The sequence below is a fragment of the Triticum dicoccoides genome, chromosome 3A (genome assembly GCF_002162155.2).
Source record: "Triticum dicoccoides isolate Atlit2015 ecotype Zavitan chromosome 3A, WEW_v2.0, whole genome shotgun sequence".
Classification (NCBI taxonomy): Eukaryota; Viridiplantae; Streptophyta; class Magnoliopsida; order Poales; family Poaceae; genus Triticum; species Triticum dicoccoides.
Window position 1 is genome coordinate 662,981,683 of NC_041384.1, and position 24,901 is coordinate 663,006,583.

A 24,901-nucleotide genomic window follows, 5' to 3' on the forward strand; every position below is an offset into this window, starting at 1 on the left:
TCATGAGAAGAAGATACCGATCGCATCTCCCGCCGAGTTATGAGCCAAGAAATCTCTTCAATACGCCAGGAGCAGGAATGAGTAACCAGCCAATATTAAACCGAGCGGAGGTGCCAGGAACAGGAGTGTCGGTTCAGCCGCGCGCGACGGACCCGCCTCGTCAGAACAACATTGTGCCATAGCATGTTCCAACACCTCCCGGGCATTACTCCTACCCGTTGGACAACATTGTAGCCGCCGCTTCACGATTGGTAGCCCTCCCAACCGACAGTGAGTCACTAGTTGCGATTGAGGCACGACGGGCCAGGGATCTTCTTCAAACATCTCTAAACCAATAGCAGACATATTCGCACAGTCGTAAGAGGATTCATTCCACCCCCCGTCCAAGCCGGAGCTACAACAGGCACGTTGAGGATGAACCGGCCATATCAAGTAGTGTACGTCGCCGTAATTCGCCGCGAGGGCACAACCTGGCAGGGGGAGGTGCTAATGCGCGGGATGTGGTGGACCATGGTCGCGCGCGTCGAGAGGCCGAGTTAGCAGCTCTGCACGGAGCCCGTCAACCTACTCTGGTTCACCCTACCGCTTCAGTAGAGCCAGGTGTGGTATTCAGTTCCTTAGGGGTGCCGTGTCTTACCCCCGCTTTGCGTAATGTGAGACTGCCCAAGGATTTCAAAGGACCTCGTAAGGTACCCAATTATACCGTCGATCTGCAACCAGAGGTATGAGTTGAAAGCTACGAGATGGCAATGGAGATGTTATATGTGGATGAAGCAGTATGTGCTAAATACTTCACCATGATGTTGGAAGGAACAACTCGTACTTGGTTGAAGAGCTTACCAACTAACTCTGTCGGATCATGGGCCGAATTGAAGCACCGGTTTATCCAGAACTTCAAAGATACTTGTAAGCAGCCCATGTCAATTGTGGATCTGGCCGCTTGTGTCCAAGAGGATGGGGAGTCCACAACCCATTGGGTAAAGCGGGTCTTAGCTATTTTGCATTCATCAGATCGTATCAATGCAGATACCGCAGTGCTAACGTTGGAGGGCAATTGCTGTTTTCTGCTGCTCAAACAGAAGTTAGGAAGGCTCAAACGTTACTGCAATGATATGTCGACGCTTATGGCCGCTTTGGTCAAATACGCCGATTCAGATAATACCAAAGTGAAGGAAATATGACCTAAAGGCAATAATAAAGTTATTATTTATTTCCTTATATCATGATAAATGTTTATTATTCATGCTAGAATTGTATTAACCGGAAACATAATACATGTGTGAATACATAGACAAACAGAGTGTCACTATTATGCCTCTACTTGACTAGCTCGTTGATCAAAGATGGTTATGTTTCCTAACCATAGACATGAGTTGTCATTTGATTAACGGGATCACATCATTAGGAGAATGATGTGATTGACTTGACCCATTTCGTTAGCTTAGCACTTGATCATTTAGTTTGTTGCTATTGCTTTCTTCATGACTTATACATGTTCCGATGACTATGAGATTATGCAACTCCCGTTTATCGGAGGAACACTTTGTGTGCCACCAAACGTCACAATGTAACTGGGTGATTATAAAGGTGCTCTACAGGTGTCTCTGAAGGTACTTGTTGGGTTGGCGTATTTCGAGATTAGGATTTGTCACTCCGATTGTCGGAGAGGTATCTCTGGGCCCACTCGGTAATGCACATCACTATAAGCCTTCCAAGCATTGCAACTAATGAGTTAGTTGCGAGATGATGTATTACGGAACGAGTAAAGAGACTTGCCGGTAACGAGATTGAACTAGGTATTGAGATACCGACGATCGAATCTCGAGCAAGTAACATACCGATGATAAAGGGAACAACGTATGTTGTTATGCGGTTTGACCGATAAAGATCTTCGTAGAATATGTGGGAGCCAATATGAGCATCCAGGTTCCGCTATTGGTTATTGACCGGAGACGTGTCTCGGTCATGTCTACATTCTTCTCGAAGCCGTAGGGTCCGCACGCTTAAGGTTTCGATGACAGTTATATTATGAGTTTATGAGTTTTGATGTACCGATGGAGTTCGGAGTCCCGGATGAGATCGGGGACATGACGAGGAGTCTCGAAATGGCCGAGACGTAAAGATCGATATATTGGACGACTATATTCGGACATCGGAAAGGTTCCGAGTGATTCGGGTATTTTTCGGAGTACCGGAGAGTTACGGGAATTCGCCGGGGAGTATATGGGCCATATTGGGCCATACGGGAATAGAGGAGAGAGGCCAAAAGGAAGGAGGCGCGCGCCCCCCCTCGGGTCCGAATTGGACAAGGGGTGCAGCCCCCTTTTCCTTGTTCCTCTCCCCCTCTTTCCTTCTCTCCTACTATAACAAGGGAAGGAGGAGTCCTACTCCCGGTGGGAGTAGGACTCCCCCCTTGGCGCGCCCTCCTCCTAGGCCGGCCGCCTCCCCCCTTGCTCCTTTATATACAGGGGCACCTCTAGACACACAAGTTGATCAAGTTGATCGTCTCTTAGCTGTGTGCGGTGCCCCCCTCCACCATAGTCCACCTCGATAATACTGTAGCGGTGCTTAGGCAAAGCCCTGCGTCGATAGAACATCAACTCGTCACCACGCCGTCGTGCTGACGAAACTCTCCCTCAACACTCGGCCGGATGGGAGTTCGAGGGACGTCATCGAGCTGAACGTGTGCTGAACTCGGAGGTGCCGTACGTTCGGTACTTGATCGGTCGGATCGTGAAGACGTATGACTACATCAACCGTGTTGTGCTAACGCCCGCTTACGGTCTACGAGGGTACATGGACAACACTCTCCCCTCTCATTGCTATGCATCACCATGATCTTGCATGTGTGTAGGAAATTTTTGAAATTACTATGTTCCCCAACACAAAGACCCTGACTCAGAGCAGGACAAACTGGGGAAAGGGAAAAAGAACGGCAACACCAAGGGTCAATAGCATAATCCGGCAGGCCATGGGAACAATGGTAAGCGCAAGGCCGACAACAGTTTGGACTTTGTGGCTAACACCAATGCTCAAGAGAATGGTCAGCACCGTAAGGGCAAGCAGCCCCAGAGGGGCGGAGGTTCAGGCCCCAATTTGGAGCGCATGTTAAATCAACCCTGTCCAAAGCATGGATCAAAGGAGAAGCCAACATCGCATCTTTGGAAGGATTGTTATATCATGCGATATTTCAAGAACTCCAATATGTTTCAGTACGATAATGGCCCGCCCGGCGGTTCAGGAGGTGGTTTCCACGGGCCGGGCTACGGAGGCGGCAGCTCTAGTTCAGGATTTCAGGGCAATCAAACCGGACACAACAATCAAGGGGACCAGGGCAACCAGGGAGGTTACAACCATCAGGGGAACCAGCAACAGCAGCAGTCGGGTTATCAGAGCAATCCTAAGCAGTTAAATAGTGGGCAGTATGTCGGTGGGAACGACACCTATGGGATCACAAGAATCCCTACTATGGTTGCGGGGCGCGGGGTCGTGAGAAGAGCAGATCAAACAGATAGCACATGGTTCGTTTATCCAGGTTCGGGCCGCGGGGATGCGTAAAACCCTACTCCTCCTTTGGTGGATTGTACATCTGTGTTCTTGAGCTAGCTATGGGGCGTGAGGAGCTCCAAAAAGCTGAATCCCCCTCCTGGTCGCTTCGGGCCTCCTTTTATAGGAAAGGGGTTGCCACAGTGGCACACAGGAGGTGGAAAGGGTACAGTGATGTGAGGTTATCCCTCGCATTACATGACAAGGCACATGTAATGTGTCTTCCCAGGTGTCCTTGCTTTATCGGGGGCGGGGGAGAGCCTTGTCTCGTCCGTCGCTGCTCCCTCTCGCGTCGACACGCGCCCTGGCCAGTGGCGCCCGCGGTGCCATGTAGGTAGGCAGGCAGCTGAGGTGGCGCAGTGGTGGGTCTCCATGAAGATCTGCATGCCGCCATGCAGGTGCCTGCCCAGCTGGTTGGGTCGGCAGCTGCATGCAACGGCGGTGGAGGTTTGACTGGCGTGGGCCTGATGGTGGCCCAATGGGTGTTCTTGGCAAGGGCCTTGCCGGGGCCCCGGCAAGGGTCTTGCCGTGGCGCCTGCTGTCATCCCCGTCAAGGCTCTTGCCGGGGGCCTTGTGGTCCTCTTTGGCTGGGATCCCGCCTAGGATCATCATCTTCTGAAGGGTGTATCTGATCTCGAATGTCTTCACAAATATCTGCATGCCACCACGGGGATGTCTCCCGAATCCTTGCCCCATGGGGGCAGTGGACTCAACGGTCACTTACTCCGTAGGTGTGGGTCGAGCTGCCACGGCAAGGGTCTTGCCGGGTTTGCTAAAACCGCCTCCCGGCAAGGATCTTGCCGGGGGGTCCGTTTCATCCCCTTTGCTCTTTGTGGTCTTGGTCTTGGCGTCGTTCTGCTTCTCCTGAGCTTTGGCCTTACCTTGGCTCACCTCCCTTGCCTTGCTCAGTGTGGTGGTGCCCGTGGCTCAGACTGCCCGTGCACAGTTATAGGGGTACCAAAAGTGCACCCCTCTTTTTGTACACCGATAGGAGCCCCCGGGCCTGGGCCACACGTAAGCGCAATCGCGTCGTTGGGCTAGGCCCAAAAACGGTGCGCGGGAAGGTGGGTCGGTTTTTACCGCGGTAAGTCTCTTCGCGCGATGCGCTTCCCATGCTTCCCGCGCGTGGCGCGGCGTGGGGAGGCGTGTGTGACGTGGGCGGCATGCGTGGGGTTGCTTACCGCGGGCATGCATCACATCACAGTTAATTTGAAAGGAGGCGGCCCGCGTTTTTCCCCCATAAGAAGGAATAACCGTGGGCGCGCTGCTCACTTTCTCCTCTTCCCTCGTGCCTTTTCCGATCTCAGAGCCGCCATTCCCTTTCTTCCTTCCTTCCTAAGCTTTCGTTGTCGCCCGCCGCCGCTGCTTTGCCATCCCCCTTCCTCAGCCCTCTGAACTTCTTGGTCGCCATGGCTCCCAAATTCGCCAGGGGCAAGGGGGTGGCTAAGGGCGCCGGGACGATGGAGCCACCGGAGAGCGCGCTTTCGGGGGACCGGACGAAGTCCGCCTTCTTCTTCCCCTCGACGGTTGATGTTCAAGAGCTCCGGGCCTCCTTCAAGCCCCTATGGGGGGTGAAGACAGGGGGAGAGGGTTCGGGACACCAGGCAACACGCATCATTCCTGCCGCTTGCGTTGATCCTGCCTCAAATCGATACCCCTTCTTCGTTGATTACTTTTCTTACGGGTTATGCCCTCCTTTCTCCGATTTGTTCTGCGACGTTATGCGCAACTTCGGCTTTCGCCTCTTGGATTTTACTCCGAATGCGGTGGCGTGCATGGCTTTCTTCGCGCATCTTTGTGAAGGCTTTGTCGGGGTGCAGCCCAACACGACGCTCTTCCGCCATTACTTCTTCCCTCAAATCCAGCCGGGAGGAGCCGTCTCCGGTTGCGTCACCTGGATCCCAAGATCCAAGGGGGCGTACCCGGACGGTGCCGTGAAGGAGAGGTGGGAGGAATGGCATGGCCGGTGGTGCTGGATTGAAGATGAAAACCCGCCGGAATTCTGCAAGGTCCGCCAAGCGCCGCCGGTCCGCGGCAGCGATTGGAGCGATGTCGACGCCGCCGATGGGAGGCTCACCGTCGCCACCACCAGGATTCTCCGGCTCACCCAGGCCGGACTCACCCTTGAGATGATCGGGGCGGACTTCATTCGCCGCCGGATCGCCCCGTTGCACAGCAAGGGGGGGCCAGCTTGGCTCTTCACGAACCCGGCTGACATCATGTGACTCCGCCCCGGCCTCCATCACAACTTCACAGTGCTGGCGCATGCCCACTTCTACCAGCGGCTTTTCCAGCTTGATGTGTGTCGCGATGGCGAGGTCGAGCGGACCGGCAAGGCCGCGAGGGCTGCCACAAAGGTTGGCAAGGCCCTCAGGGGGCCATTTTTTTCAAGCTGCCAGTGGGGGTGGTCCCGTTGTGCAACAATTCGCGTCAGTCCGAGATCATCGCCATGATGCCAGACTGTAATGCGCACGGCCCTGTCCCGAGCTGGAAGGAGCCGAAGGTCGAGGATGTGCAGCAATTCTTCGACACCCTGATCGAGGTGTACATCAATGCCGACGCCGAGCGGTGGCTTATCATGGACACCACCCAGGCAGAGCTGGACTACATCGCCACCAGGGCGAGGGAGGCACAACTTGCCATGGAGGCCGGCAGCGCCGGGGGCGTGGAGGACATGGCCGCAACGGCGATGGAGGAAGAGGAGCTCTCCCGGTGGGCGGCGGCCTCCGGGGAGGCCAGCAGCGCCAACACTGGATCTCCGCTCGTCGAAGACGCGGCCGACGAGTCGTCGAGGGAGGAGGAGGACGCGGCGGCGGGCTCGACGCCAACCAGGGGAAGAGGGCGAGTCCCGCGGCGGGCTGGCTCCGGTGAGCCAGTCCGGCCCAGCAGGGCTGCGCGGCCTCAATTGACCCTGGAGGGGTCTGGGCACCACACGAGGGCCACGGCAGCCAAGAGGCTGACGAAGGCCGCTGAGAAGAAGAGGACAACAGCCCCTTCCTCATCCGGGCGCGCACAAACCCCGCCGCCTCCTTCGCCTCCTCTGGCAGGCGTCGACTCAGATGATGATGCGGAGCTCCCTTTTGATCTCGGGCCTCTCAGCCCGGAGAGGAAAAGGAAACTGGTGGGGGAGGAGGAGACGGATGACGAGTAAGTTCTCCGTTCCTTACTGTCATTTCCATTTCCTTGAATTGGGTCGCTTGTCTTGATCCATTTTTGCTTCCGTAGGGAGACAGAGACGTTGGCCCAGAGGGCGAAGAGGGCGAGGACCTCGGCGAGCAGCCAGCTCCTGGCTGGGGCTTCAAAGACACCACTAGTGGTGCTGAGTAGCCCGGACAGCAGCCCTCGGCGCAGCCCCCAGCGTAAGTTCGCCACCCTCTTCTTACTCGACATGTGGTAGGTGCTCGATGCCATGACGCTGACCTTGCCGGGTTTGCAGGAGGGGAGCGGCAGCAGGAGGAGCCACAGAGGGCTACTCCCAACACACCACCCCCATCGACTACGCCACCGCGAGGGGCGTCCCCGGCAAGGGCATCAGGCACGGAGCCCACACCCATGGAGGAAGAGGGGAACTTGGGCGCTGGTGGCTCTGCCACGGCGCCAAATGCTGGCGGAGAGGGGACTTCTGCTTCTCAGGCCGGCACTGGTGAGTCGCCTGTCCTTCATCTCTATTTCCCTTATTCTTTTCTTGGCTTCATTGCTCCCATTGCTGCCCAGGCCCTTCTTCAACAGGTATGGAGGACGTGGATACCGTTGCCGGGAACATTGCCGAGGAGGCCGCCAAGGATGCTGCCGAGGACACCACGGCGGGGGCTGCCAAGGCGACCGGCGAGGCTTCGGCCGAGGGCACCAGCGGTGGACCTGCCAGTGGGGCCGGCAAGGCCTTCGCCGAGGAAGAGGTGGTGGGTGACCAGCCTCCCTCCTCCTCAACCTCGGGCCCCGGCAGGTATCTGAAGGTGGGCGACGATCTCTTCATCCACCTCCCAGGGGCGTCAAGCCGGGCGCCCGCCGAAGGGGAAGTTTTTGACGGCGAGGTGCTTGCCGCCACCGGGCTCGAGGTGGTTGATGAGCCGGGGGTTGGTGGCAACGGTTCCCTAGAAGAGCAGCTTTTCCGTGCCATGGGGGCCAATTTCCGGAAGCTCCAAGTGTTCTACCGTGCTCGCCTGGACAAGGTCAAGTCCAGTATGGCAATGGTGGACAACGCGGAGGTGGACTTCAAGGCGCGCGTTGCCGAGACGCAGACCTGGTTCCACCAGGCTCGCGAGGAGCAGAGGGACTTCTAGGAGAAATTGGCCGAGCATGATGTGGAGCTCACCATGAAGATGGCCGACATCGAGAAGGCCCAGGAAAAGGCGGCGAACTTGGCTGCCGCGGCCGAGGCCGCCCGGAACCAGCATCAAGCCACCTTGAATTCCCAGGAAGAGGACCTCACCGCGCGCGAGGCGAAGCTTGCCGCAGCGCTCCGTGGGAAGGATGAGGAGCTCGAGGCCCTTGTCGCGCGGCGGACTCCCGAGCTGGAGCAGAGGCACAAGGAGGGACTCGATGCCCAGGCTCTGGCCCATGCCGGCAAGGTAAGGGAGTTGGAGGTGGCGCAGGACGAGCTGAAGGAGCAGGCCCTCAAGCTGTCCAACGAGAAGAGCATGCTCAACAGCACCTTGGTGGAGGCGCATGGAGCGGTCATCAGCAGGGCTGGGTAGCTCTCCGAAGCACAAAACTCCGTCGAAGACCTCAAGCTGAAGCTGGAGGATCTCGAGAAGATGCTGTCGGAGAGCAGGGCTCGGGAGGAGACCTTGACCAGGAGCCTGGAGGAGGAGAAGTAGCTGCGGGCGAACGAGGCCGCCTCCCACCAGGATTATGTGGCGGGCGAGAACAGGTGGATCAGCCGCCTGGAGGAGGTCGCCGGCAGGGTCACCTCGCAGTTGGCCACCATGGGGATGCCACACGTGAGGTACACCCCTGAGCGCAGCGGGACCGTCAACACCAAGTTGACCCTGTTCTTCGAGGGCGTCCTCGGAGCCTTGGCGTATCTTCACTCCAACAGGGCGGCCACGCTGGCCGAGGAGGCCCGGCGACTCTGCCGGAGGGTCGTGACCAAGGTCCTCACCAAAATGGCATACTGGAATCCCGATCTTGACTTCGCGGCCGCGATGAAGAGCTTGCCGGATGGTGCTGACCTCACGGTGCTCAAGGAGCACATCAAGCCCATCACCGACTGCATCGACGAAATCAAGAGGGTGGAAGGCCAGCGCCGGGATTAGGCATCCTGTTCTTCTTCGCCGCTGCGGGTTCCCGACCAAGACAAATTTTATCTTTAGTTAGAACCGCAGCTATGATGTGATGTAATATAACTTTAAAGTACTCTTAATTTTCATGGATGTTATTTCCCCGTTCGATTCCTCTTTGTATGTGTGCCCAACGTCGATCAGGAAGGCTTGCCGGCACGGAAGCCCCTAGCGGCGTTTTGGGGACAGATCCCCATGGCCAGCCGGGTACGCGTGCTGCCGGACGATCCACCTTTCCGTTCTGAACGCGGCTGCTCGAACTGTCGAGCTTGACTCGAGTCAGAATCGGGGGCGTTGCAGATCGCGGAAGGCTACTCTGCCATTCTCGACGCAGCCGCTTGAGCTGTTGAGCGGACTCGAAACAGGGCAAGGGCGTTGCCGATCGTGGTAGAGCCCCCTGGCGTGCAGGTTTCTCATACAAAGCAAATATCTCCGGGGGAATAACCTCAAATAAGAAGGGTAGCACAAATAAGGGTTGAGTGCAACTTAGCTTCTGTTTGCAGTCACTCAAGCGCTGATCTTCCGGCCTCCGTCCTTCTCCAAGAGCCACGAATGCGAAGGAGTGCCGGTCTAACTGCTAGAGCCGATTCTCACAACTGAGCCCCCCTAACTGGCGCGCCAAAGATGTCGGTGGGGACGACACCTATGGGATCACAAGAATCCCTACTACGGTTGCGGGGTGCGGGATCGTGAGAAGAGGATGGGGAGTCCACAACCCATTGGGTAAAGCGGGTCTCAGCTATTTTGCATTCATCATTTCGTATCAATGTAGATACCACAGTGCTAACGTTGGAGGGCAATTGCTGTTTTCTGCTGCTCAAACAGAAGTTAGGAAGGCTCAAACGTCACTGCAATGATATGTCAATGCTTATGACCGCTTTGGTCAAATACGCCGATTCAGATAATACCAAAGTGAAGGAAATATGCCCTAGAGGCAATAATAAAGTTATTATTTATTTCCTTATATCATGATAAATGTTTATTATTCATGCTAGAATTGTATTAACCGGAAACATAATACATGTGTGAATACATAGACAAATAGAGTGTCACTAGTATGCCTCTACTTGACTAGCTCGTTGATCAAAGATGGTTATGTTTCCTAACCATAGACATGAGTTGTCATTTGATTAACGGGATCACATCATTAGGAGAATGATGTGATTGACTTGACCCATTTTGTTAGCTTAGCACTTGATCGTTTAGTTTGTTGCTATTGCTTTCTTCATGACTTATACATGTTCCGATGACTATGAGATTATGCAACTCCCGTTTACCAGAGGAACACTTTGTGTGCCACCAAACGTCACAATGTAACTGGGTGATTATAAAGGTGCTCTACAGGTGTCTCCGAAGGTACTTGTTGGGTTGGCGTATTTCGAGATTAGGATTTGTCACTCCGATTGTCGGAGAGGTATCTCTGGGCCCACTCGGTAATGCACATCACTATAAGCCTTGCAAGCATTGCAACGAATGAGTTAGTTGCGAGATGATGTATTACGGAACGAGTAAAGAGACTTGCCGGTAACGAGATTGAACTAGGTATTGAGATACCGACGATCGAATCTCGGGCAAGTAACATACCGATGACAAACGGAACAATGTATGTTGTTATGCGGTTTGACCGATAAAGATCTTCGTAGAATATGTGGGAGCCAATATGAGCATTCAGGTTCCGCTATTGGTTATTGACCGGAGACGTGTCTCGGTCATGTCTACATTGTTCTCGAAGCCGTAGGGTCCGCACGCTTAAGGTTTTGATGACAGTTATATTATGAGTTTATGAGTTTTTATGTATCGAAGGAGTTCGGAGTCTCGGATGAGATTGGGGACATGACGAGGAGTCTCGAAATGGCCGAGACGTAAAGATCGATATATTGGACGACTATATTCGGACATCGGAAAGGTTCCGAGTGATTCGGGTATTTTTCGGAGTACCGGAGAGTTACGGGAATTCGCCGGGGAGTATATGGGCCATATTGGGCCATACGGGAATAGAGGAGAGAGGACAAAAGGAAGGAGGCGCGCGCCCCCCCTCTGGTCCGAATTGGACAAGGGGTGCAGCCCCCTTTTCCTTGTTCCTCTCCCCCTCTTTCCTTCTCTCCTACTACAACAAGGGAAGGAGGAGTCCTACTCCCGGTGGGAGTAGGACTCCCCCGTTGGCGCGCCCTCCTCCTAGGCCGGTCGCCTCCCCCCTTGCTCCTTTATATACAGGGGCACCTCTAGACACACAAGTTGATCGTCTCTTAGCCGTGTGCGGTGCCCCCCTCCACCATAGTCCACCTCGATAATACTGTAGCGGTGCTTAGGCGAAGCCCTGCGTCGGTAGAACATCAACATCATCACCACGCCGTCGTGCTGACGAAACTCTCCCTCAACACTCGGCCGGATGGGAGTTCGAGGGACGTCATCGAGCTGAACGTGTGCTGAACTCGGAGGTGCCGTACGTTCGGTACTTGATCGGTCGGATCGTGAAGACGTACGACTACATCAACCGCGTTGTGCTAACGCCCGCTTACGGTCTACGAGGGTACATGGACAACACTCTCCCCTCTCATTGCTATGCATCACCATGATCTTGCGTGTGTGTAGGAAATTTTTGAAATTACTATGTTCCCCAACACAAAGACCCTGACTCAGAGCAGGACAAACCGGGGAAAGGGAAAAAGAACGGCAACACCAAGGGTCAGCAGCATAATCCGGCAGGCCATGGGAACAATGGTAAGCGCAAGGCCGACAACAGTTTGGACTTTGTGGCTAACACCAATGCTCAAGAGAATGGTCAGTGCCATAAGGGCAAGCAGCCCCAGAGGGGTGGAGGTTCAGGCCCCAATTTGGAGCGCATGTTAAATCAACCCTGTCCAAAGCATGGATCAAAGGAGAAGCCAACATCGCATCTTTGGAAGGATTTTTATATCATGCGAGATTTCAAGAACTCCAATATGTTTCAGTATGATAATGGCCCGCCCGGCGGTTCAGGAGGTGGTTTCCACGGGCCGGTTACGGAGGCGGCAGCTCTGGTTCAGGATTTCAGGGCAATCAAACCGGACACAACAATCAAGGGGACCAGGGCAACCAGGGAGGTTACAACCATCAGGGGAACCAGCAACAGCAGCAGTCGGGTTATCAGAGCAATCCTAAGCAGTTAAATAGTGGGCAGTATGTCGGTGGGAACGACACCTATGGGATCACAAGAATCCCTACTACGGTTGCGGGGCGCGGGCTCGTGAGAAGAGCGGATCAAACAGATAGCACATGGTTCGTTTATCCAGGTTCGGGCCGCGGGGATGCGTAAAACCCTACTCCTCCTTTGGTGGATTGTATATATGTGTTCTTGAGCTAGCTATGGGGCGTGAGGAGCTCCAAAAAGCCGAATCCCCCTCCTGGTCGCCTCGGGCCTCCTTTTATAGGAAAAGGGTTGCCACAGTGGCACACAGGAGGTGGAAAGGGTACAGTGATGTGAGGTTATCCCTCGCATTACATGACAAGGCGCATGTAATGTGTCTTGCCCAGGTGTCCTTGCTTTATCGGGGGCGGGGGAGAGCCCTGTCTCGTCCATCGCCGCTCCCTCTCGCGTCGACACGCGCCCTGGCCAGTGGCGCCCGTGGTGCCATGTAGGTAGGCAGGCAGCTGAGGTGGCGCAGTGGTGGGTCTCCACGAAGATCTGCATGCCGCCATGCAGGTGCCTGCCCAGCTGGTTGGGTCAGCAGCTGCATGCGAACGGCGGTGGAGGTTTGATTGGCGTGGGCCTGATGGTGGCCCAATGGGTGTTCTTGGCAACGGCCTTGCCGGGGCCCCGGCAAGGGTCTTGCCGTGGCGCCTGCTGTCATCCCCGGCAATGCTCTTGCCGGGGGCCTTGTTGTCCTCTTTGGCTGGGATCCCGCCTAGGATCATCATCTTCTGAAGGGTGTATCTGATCTCGAATGTCTTCACAAAGATCTGCATGCCACCACGGGGATATCTCCCGAATCCTTGCCCCATGGGGGCAGTGGACTCAAGGGTGACTCACTCCGTAGGTGTGGGGCGAGCTGCCACGACAAGGGTCTTGTCGGGTTTGCTAAAACCGCCTCCTGGCAAGGATCTTGCCGGGGGGTCCATTTCGTCCCCTTTGCTCTTTGTGGTCTTGGTCTTGGCGTTGTTCTGCTTCTCCTGAGCTTCGGCCTTACCTTGGCTCACCTCCCTTGCCTTGCTCAGTGTGGTGGTACCCGTGGCTCAGACTGCCCGTGCACAGTTATAGGGGTACCAAAAGTGCACCCCTCTTTTTGTACACCGATACAGTATCATGTCTTCACCACTAGCTTATGTAAGCATGATCAGAAGCTTCACAAGAGGGCAGTGAACTCTGTTGAACTGGCGGTGCCTCAGTATTTGCGCTGGTCTGAGCAACCCATTTTATGGAGTAGAGAGGATCACCCTCTTCGGGTTGAAAATTCGGGTCATCTGGCCTTAGTGGTGGCCCCTCAAGTTGGGGGATATAAGTTCACTAAGGTACTCATGGATGGGGGAAGTAGTATCAACATTCTATATTATGATACATTTCGTCGTATGGGGTTGACAGATAAGAATCTTAAACCGTCAAACACCGTTTCCATCATGTGGTACCTAGCAAGTCTGCATATCCAGTGGGCAAGATAGCCTTAGAGGTGGGTTTTGGAGATGACCATGATTCAAGATCAGAAACATTGACCTTTGTGGTGGTGAAAATCAAAATTCCGTATCACGCTTTGTTTGGGCGACCGACTTATTCTAAGTTCATGGCGAGGCCGTGTTATGTTTATCTACAGCTTAAAATGCCAGGTCATAGGGGGACCATCATAGTACACGGGAGCAGGAAGATCGCTTTGGAATGTGAGGAAGGTGATGCGGCTTATGCTAAGTCAGTTTGTGCCACGGAGGAGCTGAAGTTTTATAAATACCAAGTTGATCCGGTAGATATGACCTCTTTGAAAAAGCCAACTATGGAACACGATCCGACGTTGAAATTTAAATCGGCCATAGATACTAAGATGGTTGATTTTGTTCCTGGCGATTCATCCAAGCAGTTCAGCATCAGCGCTAACCTAGATCCCAAATAGGAAAGCACGGTCATCAAGGTCATCCGTGAGAACCGGGACATCTTTGCATGGAAACCTTCTGACATGCCAGGTGTACCGAGGGAACTCGCTGAGCACACACTTAACATTGATCCTAAGTTTAAACTGGTCCGGCAGTTTTTCCGCCGCTTCAATGAAGAAAGGCGCAAGGCTATTAGTGAAGAGGTAGCTCGGTTGTTGGCCGCAGGGTTTATCGTGGAGGTCTTTCACCCGGAGTGGTTGGCTAATCCGGTGCTGGTTCTTAAGAAAACGGCACTTGGCATATGTGTGTAGATTACACAGACTTGAACAAGGCTTGCCCTGCAAATCCCTTTGCCCTCCCTCGTATTGATCAGATCATTGATGCTACAGCGGGTTGTGACCGTTTGTGTTTTCTAGATGCTTATTCTGGTTATCATCAGATCAAAATGGCAGTTAAGGACCAGGAGAAGACAGCTTTCATAACTCCCTTTGGAGCCTTCTGCTATGTCTCCATGCCATTTGGGCTTAAGAGTGCCCAGGCGACTTATCATCGATGTGTTCAGAATTGTCTTCATAAGCAAATTGGGCGTAATGTTCATGCATATGTGGATGATATTGTGATAAAATCCTGGAAGGAGGAAACATTGATAGATGATTTGAGAGAAACATTTGACAACCTCCGGGTTTACAAGATGATGCTCAATCCGGAAAAGTGTGTCTTTGGTGTCCCGGCAGGCAAACTCTTGGGTTTTCTGGTATCAAACAGAGGCATTGAGGCTAATCCGGAAAAAATCTCAGCAATTACATCTTTGGCTAAACCAGCGTGTATCAATGACGTTCAACGTTTGGCCGGCCGGATTGCGGCTTTGAGCCGGTTTATCAGTCGTCTTGGGGAGAAGACTATCCCTTTATATCAGATGCTAAAGAAAACAGATAATTTTGTCTGGAGCGAGGCGGCTGATAAAGCGTTTGAGGATCTGAAGAGGCAGTTAGCTGAACCGCCTGTGCTCGCAGCCCCGATCGATAAAGAGCCGTTATTGCTATATGTGGCTGCTAATGCCCGAGCTGTTAGCATGGCTATTGTGGTGGAGCGTAAGGAAGCTGGAAAGGAGTATCCGGTTCAAGGGCCGGTTTATTATACCAGTGAGGTGCTCATTGAATCAAAGCAGAGGTATCCACATTGGCAGAAGCTGGTGTATGGAGTGTTTATGGCAAGCCGGAAGCTTAAACATTATTTTCAGGGCCATCCTATCACAGTGGTCAGTTCAGCCCCTCTGGGAGATATCATTCAAAACAGAGAAGCAACTGGCCGGATTGCCAAGTGGGCTATTGAGCTTGGACCTCACGGGCTCAAATACATACCTCGCACAGCGATCAAATCCCAAGCACTCGTGGACTTCATCAATGATTGGACGGAATTGCAGGCACCAGAGGAAAAGCCAGATAATACATATTGGACTATTCACTTTGATGGATCCAGATAGTTGGAGGGCTCGGGGGCTGGAGTCATACTAACTTCCCCACGAGGTGACAACTTTTGTTATGTCCTCCGTTTAATGTTCCCTTGTACTAACAATGCAGCTGAGTATGAGGCCTTACTCCATGGTCTTCGGATGGCTAAGGAGATGAACTTAAGCCGGGTTAAGTGCTTTGGGGATTCAGATCTGGTGGCTCAACAGGTGTCTGGCACTTGGGATTCTAAAGACCCACTCATGGCTGCATATCGACAAGAGGTGGACACAGTCGCTGGTCACTTCAAGGGTTATCAGGTGGACCATATAGACCGGTGAAAGAACAAAGCGGCGGACGCTTTAAGCCGCCTTGGTTCTCAGCGTAAACCGGTCCCACCAAATGTTTTTCTTGACGTGCTGCATAATCCGTCGGTCAAGGTGCCAACAGAGGAGGAGTTGGCTATTCCTGACCCGGAGGCTCAATTGGTGGCAGCTTTGCATGTCATACTGGATTGGACAATTCCATACCTGGCTTACATGAACCGGGGCGAGTTACCGGAGGATGAAACATCGGCCCGACAGATAATCCGGCATTCCAAGTCAATGACCATACTCAACGGACAGTTACATCGTTACAGCGTCTCAGGGGCAATTCAGTGTTGTGTCTCTCCTCAAGAGGGTTGTGAGATTTTGCAAGAGATCCATGAAGGGGATTGTGGTCACCATGCCGGTTCATAGTCTTTGGTAGCTAAAGCTTTTCGCCACGGTTTTTATTGGTTAACAGCTCACACTCATGCGGAGTTGTCAGTGTCAAAACCGACGGATCTTGGGTAGGGGGTCCCGAACTGTGCGCCTAGGCCGGATGGTAACAGGAGGCAAGGGACAGGAAGTTTTACCCAGGTTTGGGCCCTCTCGATGGAGGTAAAACCCTACGTCCTGCTTGATTAATATTGATGATATGGGTAGTACAAGAGTAGATCTACCAGGAGATCGGAGAGGCTAAACCCTAGAAGCTAGCCTATGGTATGATTGTTGTTGTGTACGTTGTCCTACGGACTAAAACCCTCCGGTTTATATAGACATGGATAGGGTTAAGGTTACATAGAGTCGGTTACAATGGTAGGAGATCTACATATCCGTATCGCCAAGCCTGCCTTCCATGCCAAGGAAAGTCCCTTTCGGACACGGGACGAAGTCTTCAATCTTGTATCTTCATAGTCCAGGAGTCCGGCTGAAGGTATAGTCCAGCCATCCGGACACCCCCTAATCCAGGACTCCCTCAGTAGCCCCTAAACCAGGCTTCAATGACGACGAGTCCGGCGCGCGGATTGTCTTCGGCATTGCAAGGCGGGTTCCTCCCCCAAGTACTTCATAGAAGATTTTGAACACAAAGATAGTGTTTGGCTCTGCAAAATAAGTTTCCACATATTGCCGTAGAGAGAATAATATTTACACAAATCAAATATGCTGACGTATTCCGTAGCCTGACACACCACGGCCAAGCCTTTATCCGAGTCATTTCATTATCCCACCTCAGCGCGTCATGCGAGGTAGTTTCCTTGGCACATCTTATTAAAGCAGAGATCATGTCCCCTTATTCTGGGATTCTCATCAATAAGGGCATGGGTAACCCAACCGCGCCATTGATTACGGCGCTTGGAGATAAGCGAGTTTTACTAGGCTGGTGGGGACATGTAGTTGTGTCCACCCATATAAGGGGATAAGGATCCACCTTTTCACCTACGCCTTCTTCCTCCTTCACCTATCCATTCTTGCGCACTCGAGCTCCAGCGCCCAAGTCCGCACTCGCCACCTCAACCTTCTCCAGCCATGTCCGGAGCGGGAGACAAGTGGATGGTCTCCTCCGTCACGGAGGGACACATCAAAAAGCTGAGGAAGGCCGGATACCTGTCTAACGACATCGCGTACCGGCTTCCCGAAAATGGGCAGCTCATCCCCACCCCAGGCCCCATGAGAGGGTGGTGTTCCTCCCCCATTTCCTCCACGGACTGGGCTTCCCTCTCCACCTATTTGTCCGGGGGCTCATGTTCTACTACGGCCTGGATTTCCACGATCTGGCCCCGATCTTTGTCCTCAACATCTCGGCGTTTATCGTCGTGTGCGAGGCTTTCCTCCGCATCCGCCCCCATTTCGGCCTATGGCTCAAGACTTTCAATGTCAAGCCGAAGGTGGTGCGCGGCAACCAGGCGGAGTGCGGAGGCGCCATGGTGGGCAAGATGGCCAACGTCCTATGGCTCAAGGGCTCCTTTGTGGAGACCCTGAAGGGGTGACAATCGGGGTGGTTTTACATCACCAAGCCGCACGACGCCGAATGGGTCGCACCCCCTGAGTTTCGATCCGGACCCCCTACGCGGCTCACCTCCTGGAAGGAGACGGGCCTGTCGTGGGGTAAAAAAGGAGAGCTCACCGGACTCCAAAGATGCGTCCAAACCCTGGTGGAAAAGAAGCTCAAACTTGTCAACGTAGTCCAGGTTATGCTCATCCGCTCGATCCTCCCGTGTCAACAACGGGCTTTGAACCTGTGGGAGTTCAACTCGGCGCGGCACCAAACTTGAGCAGGCTCTTCGACATGACGTACGAAGATGCCTGGAAGGTATTTTTCAAGGGTAAGCTGTTTTTTCCTTTTACAAGGTATCAGTTTTTCATAGTTTGACTCCATGCGGGATCTAAGCTCCCTTACCTTTGACAGGATTGGCAGGTGACGTCCGGACAGATCAACTGTCCAGCTCCTTTGCCCGAAGGCCCAGCGGACGCTCGCTTGGCGAAGCTGCTGGTTCCGGCACCCTATGTGGTGCCAGAGAAGAAGGCTGTGAAAAAGGCCATGGGGACTCGAAAGAGCGCCCGGCGCCAGGAGGTGACGGATCCATCATCCGACGGTTCCGAGGCGCATTCCTCCCGTGAAGACGAGGAGGAGGAAGAAGAGACCTCTCCCCCTCCAGCGGGAGGAGAGAAGAAAAGGAAGGCCACCCTCTCTGGGGAGGCCGGAGGGTCCAAGAAGGGGAAAACCCTTCCTCCGGACTACTCCACCGACGCCGACGACGGCGGAGAGGAGTGGCTGCCCAGGGCCAAGCCCTTGGCAAAATCTTAAGTATCCGGATACCAGATTAATTCATAGTATTCCTTTATTGCACAGCTTTCCCTTACGTCGAATATGTTTATGCAGCCCACCCAAAGACCGGCTCGACGCGTCGTCGAGCGGCTCACTGGACTCGTCGGTTGTGAACTCGCTTCCGACGGCTTCCTCCCCCCGCCCTACGGACGACACCGAAGTGTTGTCCCAACAGGTTCCAAGCCGGGAGGAGGTGGTCCTGGAGGCGCCGCAAGGCGACCTCCCGGAATCCAGGAGTGAAGGGGATGAAACCCCCCAGGGCTCCAAGTCCGGCTCTAGGCCGGACACTGCTCCGGAACCTTCAAAGGTTCTGGAGTCCGGCGGGCGACCTCCTTCCAAGAGGAGCCAGCCCACTATGCTGGTGACCCCCGTCCAACCGGAGGCGCCGGACAATCTGTTGGAGGCGCTCCAAGGCACCTCCATCGACGAGGGGCACCGCACTATTATGAGTGCGGTGATCTAGAAGGTTCAGTCCACCAAGAGCGGACTGACTGAAGCTTGTACTAGCCTTTTAACATGCTTTGAGGTAAGTAAAGAATGTGTAAATAATATTACCGCAGACAGTAGCCCCTGATGCTCTGTTTGGCGTTCGGGAAGAAAAGCCGAATAGAGGATCAAATAAAATTCGCAGGAGTCTAACAAAAATGAGTCAATATGCGTACGCAGGCTTCTCTGCTTGCGTCCGTCGCACTGACTGCGGAAGTGGACATGCTAAAGTAGAACCTCGAGCAGTCCGAGCAAGAGCTCGGGCGTGCCAAGAAGCAGCTCGAGGACAATGAAGGTAAGAAATACCTTGTTTTTAAATATATATAAAAAGGTGCAATTGCAAAAAATAACAGGATTACCGTGGCTATTGTAGGGGCAACGTTTGAGGTGGAGACCCTTAAGCAAGCGCTGGTCGAGGCCGAGAAGAGGGCGGCCACAGAGAGCACCGAGCGGGAGAAGTATGAGGCCAAGGTTGGCAAGGTATGGCAAGAGCTCCAGGCTCTCATGGAAAACATGAGAGTTTGGAGCTTGACTCAAAGACGCGAGCGTCCGGGCTCGCGGTGGCTATTGAAAATGCCAAGTCTGCCAAGGCCGAATCCCAGAAGACCCTCCAGGAGTTGGATGAGGTGAAGAAGATAGCGGCGGGTAAGGCATTCTTTATGCAAAGCAAACACATAAACGTGAGTTACTTGTTACTTACCTGAATCCGGAGCTCTCCAGGAGCGTTCGCAGATCTTCCCCGGAGTGTGTCCGATGCCGCTGCATTCTACCGAGCCGAGGAGGGCAGCTCGACAAAGAAGGTGTTCTGGTCTCAGTATACTAAGGCCGGACACCGTGCCCCTAAGCGACCAGCTGAAGCAACTGGTCAAGCTCTACAAGGCGGCCGAACAGGCCATGAAGGGCCTCATTGTTCGGCTGTGGCCTGGAGGGGCTCTGCCTGGGAGCTATTTTGGGCTAGTGTGGCGGTTGGTGGAGGCCTGTCCAAGGCTCGAAGTCATCAAGCGCCCCGTCTGCATTGAAGGTGCCCATAGGGCCCTTGCCCGTGCTAACGTGCACTGGGGCAAGATGGATGCTGAGAAGCTGGTGAAGGACGGGCCACCGCTGGGGAAAGAGCATCGCAAGCCCGAGAATTACTATAAGGATGTTCCGAAGGGTGCCTGCCTTGTGGCAGATGAATTTCTAGGGATGTAATTTTTGAGTGAAACTTGCTCGTTTTGTCCTGTGCGCTGAAAACTTGTTTATATGCGCTAAGCAATGCTGTTGGAATTTAAAATATTACCTTCTGTGCGGCTGTTTATCAATTCTGAGAGATGGCGAGTCATCGGCTTCTGCCCCCGTACCGCTAGTGCTGGGGTGTTCGGGGATAAACCTGAGCGCTCTTTTTCCCATGTTTGGCTCCTTCGAGGGAGGCGCTCAGCCCAACGAACAAGGCAATCGGACTATAATGCATGAACACTCTCACTTAGCCATAGAATTCTATAATTTTAAATTTTGGCGAAGCCCCTGGTATTCGGAAGACCGAGTTCGGGGCGCTATCCACGCCTTGGCCGGACAAAGCTGGCTCCTCGCCCTAAGCGGCATAAGTCTTTAGGGACTCGAAAAACCTCTCGAACAGCGACCAGCTCTCGCTTCATCATGACAGTTAGTTTTAGCTTTCTCCACTGAGGTGCTCAACCCAGCTCAACTGGGGCACAATCGCAGTGGTTCTCCTAGTGCTACCTTAGCCGATATAGCGGAACGTAAGGCACCAAAACATAGGAGTCGGGCAAACCCAACTATTGACCCAAGACATGATTCGGAGCCGATGCATATAATGCTATAACTTCGGGGTGCCGCACTTGTTAAAGTGTTCAGACTTCTCACACCATATTGAGGGGTACTAAAGCCCCTGGCGTATTTTGGCTGTACCAACGTGTACGGGTGCAACATGTCATTAAGGAACATATATAAAGAAAAAAGGTAATGCAAAAATAGACGAAAGCTATGCATTGTTTATTAAAAAGTGTTGCGATCAAAGCAGAACGATACAAATAATGCGATAAGTGGAAGGTTGGACTAGTTAACATGTCCGTTCCAGGGGCAAGCTGTGGAATAGTATGCCGAACAGGTATACTGCTCGTGATAGAGACCACCTGGGAGTTCCGTACTGCGACGTGGCTTGTCTGCTTCCCTGGTTCTTGCATCGTTTGTGCAGCAATTGAACTGCCGAACAGGCCTTCCGAAGGATGGAGTCCTGAAAGTAAGAGAAAATTTAAAAAATTGGCAGCCCCTGGTACGGTTTAAGCCGTATTTTTGGGCGTGCCGTGATGGTGCCCCTCCCCCTGTACCCATGGTATCTCAAGAGCGTAGTTATGTATGCGAAGTACTGGCCTCGCCTTTTTGCGAGGGTTGGGGTTGGGGCCGCATTGCTACACCTGCTCGGATCGTGCCAGGCGGTCTTGTTGTAGGTTACTCCGGGCGCGCTTGACGGTGCCCGGTCGTTTAGTGGCCGGACTGGAGAACTGCCTGGAGAGGCTACTTTGTACTTCCGCTGCAAGGGCCGCCGTGTGATCCTCCGTTCGGAGGGAGCGTTCGGTGTTTCCATTGACTGTAATTACTCCTCGAGGGCCTGGCATCTTGAGCTTAAGGTATCCATAGTGCGGTACCGCATTGGACTTAGCGAATGCGGTTCGCCCGAGCAGTGCATGATAGCCACTGCGAAACGGGACTATGTCGAAGATTAACTCCTCACTTCGGAAATTATCTGGAGATCCGAAGACCACTTCAAGTGTGACTGAGCCTGTACAGTTGGCCTCTACACCTGGTATTACGCCTTTAAAGGTCATTTTGGTGGGCTTAATCCTCGAGGGATCTATGCCCATTTTCCGCACTGTATCCTGGTAAAGCAGGTTCAGGCAGCTGCCGCCGTCCATAAGGACTCTAGTGAGATGAAATCCGTCAATAATTGGGTCTAGGACCAATGCGGCGAATCCGCCATGACAGATGCTAGTGGGATGGTCCCTTCGATCAAAGGTGATCGGGCAGGAGGACCATGGGCTGAACTTTGGGGCAACTGGCTCTACCGCGTATACGTCCCTTAACATGCACTTCCGCTCCCTTTTGGGGACATGGGTTGCGTATATCATGTTCACCGTCCGCACTTGTGGGGGAAAACCCTTCTGTCCACTGTTGTTCGGCAGCCGGGGCTCCTCGTCGTCATCGCTATGCAGCTCCTTGTCTTCATTTTCGGCGTTTAAATTGCCTGCCTGCTTGAACACCCAACAATCCCTGTTGGTGTGATTGGCCGGCTTTTCGGGGGTGCCATGTATCTGACACAAGCGGTCGAGTATTCGGTCCAAACTGGACGGGCCCCTAGGATTCCTTTTGAATGGCTTTTTCCGCTGATCGGATTTAGAGCCTCTGAATCCGGCATTAACTGCCGTATCCTCAGCATTGTCGCCGTTAATGCGGCGCTTCTGCTTGTTGCGACGCGACCTGCCACTACTGTCCCTGGTGTCCGAATTACCAGGGTTGTTGGTCATATTGTTGCTATGAGCAAGCCAGCTGTCTTCTCCCGCGCAAAAGCGGGTCATGAGTGTCGTGAGTGCTGCCATAGATTTCGGCTTTTCCTGTCCAAGGTGCCGGGCCAGCCACTCGTCACGGATATTGTGCTTGAAGGCTGCAGGGCCTCAGCGTCCGGACAGTCGACTATTTGATTTTTCTTTGTTAGGAACCGTGTCCAGAATTGCCTGGCCGATTCCTCTAGCTGCTGAATTACGTGATTTAGGTCATCGGCCTCTGGGGGTCGCACATAAGTGCCCTGGAAATTGTCGAGGAATGCGGCTTCCAGGTCCTCCCAACAACTGATTGATCCTGTTGGCAAGCTGTTAAGCCAATGCCGAGCTGGTCCTTTAAGCTTGAGTCGGAGGTATTTGATGGCGTGGAAATCGTCGCCGCAGGCCATGTGGATATGAAGGAGATAATCCTCGATCCATACCGCAGGATCTGTTGTGCCATCATATGATTCGATGTTTACGGGTTTGAAACCCTCGGGGATTTAATGATCCATTATTTCGTCTGTAAAGCATAGTGGGTGTGCGGCGCCTCTGTACTGAGCAATATCATGACGTAGCTCCAATGAGCTATGTTCGGCCCTGCCGAACTTGTGGCCGGCATGACGGTTACCGTCTCGAGCCGTGGGGCGCCCAGGCGATCCGTAGATCGAGCGTGTTTGCCTTACCTTGTCCTCCAACATGTCTCGTAAGTCCGGCGCATATTCCCGTGCCTTGGTACGGGGTGCGGCTTGAGTGGAAGGCCGGGAGGCCTCTCTGTCGCGGCCACGAGGTGGCCGGTCGGCCGCATCAAGTGCTTCCTCCTCTAATCGGGGTAGCAACCTGCGCTTTGGGTAGCTCTTGGTGGGGCGTTCGAGTTTATGCTCTTCGGCCGCAAGGACTTCAGTCCATCTTTCGACCAGCAAATCTTGATCAGCTCTAAGTTGTTGCTGTTTTTTCTTGAGGCTTCTTGCCGTGGCCATAAGCCTGCGTTGAAAACGCTCTTGCTCAACGGGATCCTCTGGCACGACGAATTCGTCGTCGTCGAGGCTTGCCTCGTCTTCGGAGGGAGGCATATAATTATCGTCCTCAACCTCTCTATCTGCCGCTCTCTCATGAGGGCTGGTTTCTCCATCCTCCTTTTCTAAGTCTTGCTGGAGGGGGTTTTCTTCGGCACTTTCCGGAGTGTTATTATCTCCCGTGCTGGAATCACCGTATTTGTTTTGGCGGGATTTTGAGCGGCGCCGCTGACGTTGGCGCTTAGGCTGTTTCTTGGAGGGGTCATCCTCCGCTGTTCCATCGCCATCTCCCTCTTTTGGGGTGTCCACCATGTATATGTCATATGACGAGGTGGCTTTCCAGGGCCTAGTGGGCGCTGGTTCTTCATCATCTCCTTCATCGGCATCCATACCGTCGATGTCTTCGGAGTCGAAGTTGAGCATGTCGGTTAAGTCGTCGACAGTGGCTACAAAGTGGGTGGTGGGTGGGCTTTGAATTTCTTCATCATCCGTATCCCAACCTTGCTGACCGTAGTCCGGCCAGGGCTCTCTTGAGAAAGAGAGAGACTTCAGTGACTTCAAGATATCGCCGAAAGGCAAGTGCTGAAAGATGTCCGCGGCAGTGAACTCCATGATCGGCGCCCAATCGGATTCGATCGGAAGGGGTGCGGAGGCTTCGGAGTCCGGAGAGGAGCCCGGCTCCTTGGAGTCACGAGTCTCGCAGAGTACGGGGCTGGTGTTCGGCTCAATCGCCATTGGGGTCGCAGTCCCCGGGGTGGCGTCCAACCGCCCATCCTCGATCGGCGTAGTTGGCTCCGAATTAAGGGTCGGAGCCGATGCGGGTGCGGCCTCCATGGCACTGTTCGGCGGCAGAGCTAGATCATGCTCGTCATGATAGTGCGGCGCGCTCGGTAGTGGCTCGAATCCGTCGAAGATCAAGTCCCCGCGGATGTCAGCCGTGTAGTTTAAACTTCCAAATCTGACCTGATGGCCAGGGGCGTAGCTTTCGATCTGCTCCAGACGGCCAAGCGAATTGGCCCGCAGTGCGAAGCCGCCGAAGACGAAGATCTGTCCGGGGAGGAAGGTCTCACCCTGGACTGCATCACTATCGATGATCGTAGGAGCCATCGAGCCTGACGGCGACGACACAGAGGAACTCTCAATGAAAGCACCAATGTCGGTGTCAAAACCGGTGGATCTTGGGTAGGGGGTCCCGAACTGTGCGTCTAGGCCAGATGGTAATAGGAGGCAAGGGACACGAAGTTTTACCTAGGTTCGGGCCCTCTCGATGGAGGTAAAACCCTACGTCCTGCTTGATTAATATTGATGATATGGGTAGTACAAGAGTAGATCTACCACGAGATTGGAGAGGCTAAACCCTAGAAGCTAGCCTATGGTATGATTGTTGTTGTGTACATTGTCCTACG

General features: G+C 53.7%; 1 protein-coding gene across 1 annotated transcript in view; it reads left to right on the top strand.

Moving 5' to 3' along the window:
* Positions 1-7,277: 7,277 nt before the first annotated feature.
* The window catches only part of LOC119272805 (ras-related protein RABC1-like), a 91,775-nt gene continuing 74,151 nt past the window's right edge, over positions 7,278-24,901 (top strand). The window contains exon 1 of the mRNA XM_037554190.1: positions 7,278-7,445. Coding sequence (XP_037410087.1) covers positions 7,278-7,445 — 168 coding nt within the window. The remainder of the gene's footprint in view (positions 7,446-24,901) is intronic.